We start from the raw sequence: 5,027 nt of genomic DNA on the forward strand, positions 1-5,027 counted from the left end.
CTTCCATTATCCTGCATTTGAAACCCAGTTAAAGTATGGCAAGAACTATGCACTGAATTTACACAAAAATATTTGGTATGCAATATGCTAGAAGAAGGTTTCCAAATAAAATATTAATCAACCTTGCACGTGACCCTATAAAATGAAGCTTCACCTCGACCCTTTATCGCCCTTGCAGATTGGGGCTCTTTGACTTTTTTTCCAAGGGAAATATTCTTTGCTTGTATTTCTTGAGCCCGGGCTTCCTTTGCTAACCGTTTCTGTAATATAGGAAGGAAAGGTTGCAACAGAATCAATTAGAAAGAAACTCCTTTTTCCAATAAATCACACTAACAAACAATTACAAAAACCAACAAACAGTCATGCTTGATGCTTTAGAGAAAATTACTTGGTTTTCTCAAATTTAAAAATCTCAGATATACTCGTTTAACTCAAAGTTGTTGTAGAGTATCTACAAACCCAGTCAAAGAAGGAACGACATAAATTAGATTACCAGTAGAACTAGAACACCAAGAATCCAACCATTTGCAACAGAAGATATATATCATGTGATACAACTCTAACAACCTAGCACAAACTTCGCAAAAACATCCTACACTCGTGCTTAACAATCACGCGTAGAGACGAAAAAAATAACATTAGAAGTGGGCTCACCTCACGAGCCTTCTCCGTCTCGTAATCATCGTAGAGTGCCTCATCAATACGTTCTCGATCAACAAGACCAATCATGGAATTAAACTTGCTTTTCCCAATCTCTTCGCTGCCATAGGCAAAGCATATCAATATATATATATATAAACTCTACACAACTTCAAATGCACATGTTACATAGCTACAGGTATAGTATTATTAACCAGAAATTATACTTCCATCTATCACAATTTCACCTTCACCTAATTAATAGACATTTTCAAGTACCAAAACCGGCTTACATAGTGATTTCGACCACTGGAAGCTCAGAAATGGACTCGGCGGAATCAAGCGAGTTTTCAACAAGCTCCCTTACAGTAGTGTACAGAGATTTCCCAGGCTGAGAGTTCAAACACATCACAATTAGACGACCAACAAGCATTGGGAAACAAATTTACAATCGTAATTACACCTAATTCGATGGAATTAAACTTACATTATCGAAACCAGCAATGTTCTTGTTCTCTGCAAAGAACTCGGCAGGAGATTCTGCGAGATTCAGGAAAAATCGATCAGAAAAACAAATGAATAGAAAAACCTAGAAACCGTCAATTCGCATAGAATTAAGCTAGTGCGTAGAAGACTGACTCTGCTTGAGGGAGCTTGAGCTTTCCTTGGGCTTTCTGGGAGTTTTCGCTTTGGATTTCTTCGCCTCCGAAGGGCTTTCACTGCTGCCCCCAATTTCCATTGCAAAGTTCACGTTCAACCGATCAAAACAAGAAAACAAGAAGAAGAAGAAGAAGCAGAAGAAGCTGGGGTTCAGGAGCTAGGGCTAGATACAGTCATGGTGATGCGGTGACGTTTTGGATGATTATGTGTGTGGGCCCCAGTGAAACAACCTCGTTGCTTGGGACTTGGGAATTCAATCAATCAGCAAAATTGTTCCACACTCTACATCAACGACAAAGGGAAATTTGGTTCACAAATTTAACGGTCAAGATTTTTTCCTCCGCGCTGGACTATATTCCCCAGCAGTGGTCGGTACTGCAACTTATAAAACTCCAAATTTCATTTCCCGCCAAATTCTAGTTTTCAGCTTTTTGAGGTGGGACTTGGGAGGCCGATACTTTTTGCACATCCACCGTTGGATCGCCATCATCGTTTAAAAATAAAAAATAAAAACTTTTTTGGCGCTAGTAGTTTTATTTAGGAAAATTTTCATTTGGTTACATGTATTTAATTGTTTTTTTGGTACTTTGTAGTTTTAATAATTTTGAATTAGTACCTCTACATTTTAAGAAATCATTTTTTAATACTTTGAACCCTTTTTTAGGAGAAAATTTTATTTTAGTACATGCTGCTATGTTAAAATTTGAGTTTAGTACTCTTTGTTTTTAAAAGTTTCATGCACGTACCTCGACCTTTTAAAAAACCTTTTTTTGGTACTTTGAAGCCATTTTTTGGGACACAAAAATACAAAATTGTCATTATTGTAAAAATTTATCTATTGACTAAAATTTTGAAAGGAAAAAAATTTTAAAAATTGTTGTACCTGTAACTAAAAATTCATTAAAAGAACATGCTTCTTTCTTTAAAATTTTAACGTTTGCGTTTTTTTTTTCATTTGTGCTTTTCTTTTTCTGTTTTTTGGGTTCACTGCTCTTCCTCTCTTCCTTTTTAAAGTTGTTCTTTATATTGTTTTCAACTGATTCTTATGGAGCTCGATGTACAGTACTCACTGAATGATTTTGGGTTTTTGGTTACAGGTATAACAATTTTTGAAATAATTTTTTTCTTCAAAATTTTAGTCAACATATGAACATATGAATTTCTACAATAAGGATAATTTTGTCTTTTCTTGTCTTAAAAAATGGCTCAGAGGTACTAAAAAAAGATTTTCTAAAAAGTTAGGGTACTGAACTCAAATTTTGATATGACAGAGGGTATCAAAAATGAAATTTTCCCTTTTTTGATAATGTAAAATGTCACTTTTACCATTCTCATTAATTAAATAAAAATTAAAAAATTTTAAATATATTTTAATGAATACTTTAAATATATTGAAAATAAAAAATATTAAAAAACCTTCTATGTCAGACCCTCTCTCTTCTTTATCTTCTCTCGAAAATCTTAAATTTACCATACGATAAATCTTAAATTTACGAGCAGAACTAAAAAATGTTCATCTTATAGTAGTAAAGTTCTGAATTTATGGTGTAAATTTAGGATTTAAAAAAATTAAAATTGTGTACTAATGGCAAATCCTAGATTTGCACTATAAATTCAAAATTTACAAAGAACCACGATATGTGTATTATGGTAAATCTAGAGTTTACACTGTAGATTCTAGATTTATGACTAATAATGAGAGAGAGAAGAGTAGACTTACAAATGACATACAGAGAGATAAGAGAAAAGGAGATCTATATGGAAAGAGAAAAGAAAAGAAAAAAATGAAAAAGAGAAAAATTAGAAATATCAAAATATCAAAACATAAAAATGCTTGATAATTTCTATACATTAGTAAATTAGTTATTTACTAATATAAGTTTTAAATGTAGACCTATTTTTTATAATTTTTTAATATTTTTAAGAATGGTAAAATTAATATGTAAATATAGAGTTTAAAATGTGACATCGTTGTGAAAATTACAATGTCATTCCTATTTTAAAATATTCTCAAAATTTTGCTCAATTCTACTATAAGGGTGTTGGGTATGTGGTAATCAATAAGAATCATATTACCAGAAAAGTGAATGAGGGTAATATGACTCTTAGAAATCATGCATTATCATGTTTGATTATGCATAGGAATCTTCTGATTTATTCTCAAAATTGTCACTTTCTTGTGTTTGGTTGTGTACAATAATATAATCCTTATTATAAAATTAATAGTTTTTAAATTTTTTGAAAGGAATAATTTTAAAATTTTTGAAACATAAATGGTAACTACCATTTTTGTAACATTAGATTAATACTCTTACTAGATTTTTTTCCTAGATATTATGATACAAAATATTATTAAATCTTATCAAATCCTTCAAAAAAAAGCTTTCAAAAAATTAATTACGAGTAAAAATAATAATAAAATAAAAAACTGAAAAAAGAAAACAAAAAATCAAAACGATAATATTTTTTTTATCAGTTTCTCATATGTATGGATCAGTGTTGGGCTTGGACTTTGCAAGGCGTGGATAGTGTGACGGTCACGGGGGGCAGACAGAGTTATGGCTTCGCAGGGAAGGGAGTAACGACGTCGCTATAGGGATGTTGAGGGAAATGGCTATGCAGCTTTCCGATGAGGAGATGAGACGGCTGTTGATGGAGATGAGATCGGTGGTGATGCAGGGCTGCGGTCACCGTGGAGCAGCAATGACGAACTGTGGTTGAGCTTCGACGGTGGGCCCATGGCTGCAACGACGACAACGGGCTGTGACAGTGGGCTACGACATGGGTAAGCAATGGTCGAGACTGTGGTGGTGGGTTAGAATATTAGGTGATTTGCTCATTGTTGAACAAGTTTGTTGTGTCTCTTAAGGGTGTGTTTGGTTGGGTGAAAAGGAATGTAATAGAATGAAATATAATTTTAGTTTGATGTTTGGTTAGATTTATAAGAAATGAATGATCATTTAAAAAGAATAGTCATTCACTCATTTTAGGTGAATCATCATTCCTTCATCATATGGGAGAAATGACCATTCTAAGTTCTTTTTTAATTTTTTTTTCATAATTACCCTTCAATATTATAATATAATTAAAATATATTATATAGTAGTTATATCTTATAATATAATATAATAAAAAATATTATAATATAATTGTCACGCCCCCAAACGGGGTGGGTGACGTGAAACTCGATTTGGGATTAATAAAGCAGATTTCCAACCGGGCCCCACACTTGACTGCATTAAAATATAAATAAATTACAGAATCTAGGAGCCTCTGACACACAGGGCTCCACCCCACAGGACATACATTATCGTACATACATGCTCATGTAAGTAATCATTACAACAGACATCAACCACAGTCTAGTTAATCCAAATATTACATAAGTATACAGAATTCTCAGTTCCTTACATTTATACCTGAGGATGACCACAATCCTCACTTGATTCCAACAACAGCACAACTCAGCTGCTCCATAGCAAATATCCAGCTACTGTGCACCACTCCTAGAATCTCCTAGGAGGGGTTTAGTACATTTAAAACATAAAACGTGAGCGAAAGACCCAGTAGGATATAATTTCAAATACTTAAAATAAATGAATAAATAAATGAGCAAGTGAATAATAAATGAATAAGTAAATAAAATTAGACATTCAGCCCCGACGGAACAGCCAGAACCTCACATCCTTTTTCTCAAAGGAAATATAACTGAAAATAACCGTATTACA

At 33.0% G+C, this 5,027-nt stretch overlaps 1 protein-coding gene across 1 annotated transcript in view; it reads right to left on the reverse strand.

The window, feature by feature from the left end:
* Positions 1 to 1,533, reverse strand: part of LOC21391369 (DNA topoisomerase 6 subunit B) — a 5,397-nt gene extending 3,864 nt beyond the window's left edge. Inside the window, exons 1-5 of the mRNA XM_024162744.1 lie at positions 1,279 to 1,533; positions 1,127 to 1,179; positions 933 to 1,030; positions 655 to 760; positions 123 to 260 (exon numbers count right to left, since the gene is read on the reverse strand). Coding sequence (XP_024018512.1) covers positions 123 to 260; positions 655 to 760; positions 933 to 1,030; positions 1,127 to 1,179; positions 1,279 to 1,378 — 495 coding nt within the window. The 5' untranslated portion in view covers positions 1,379 to 1,533. The remainder of the gene's footprint in view (positions 1 to 122; positions 261 to 654; positions 761 to 932; positions 1,031 to 1,126; positions 1,180 to 1,278) is intronic.
* Positions 1,534 to 5,027: the final 3,494 nt, after the last annotated feature.

This window comes from Morus notabilis, unplaced genomic scaffold (assembly GCF_000414095.1).
Source record: "Morus notabilis unplaced genomic scaffold, ASM41409v2 Scaffold18, whole genome shotgun sequence".
Taxonomy (NCBI): domain Eukaryota; kingdom Viridiplantae; phylum Streptophyta; class Magnoliopsida; order Rosales; family Moraceae; genus Morus; species Morus notabilis.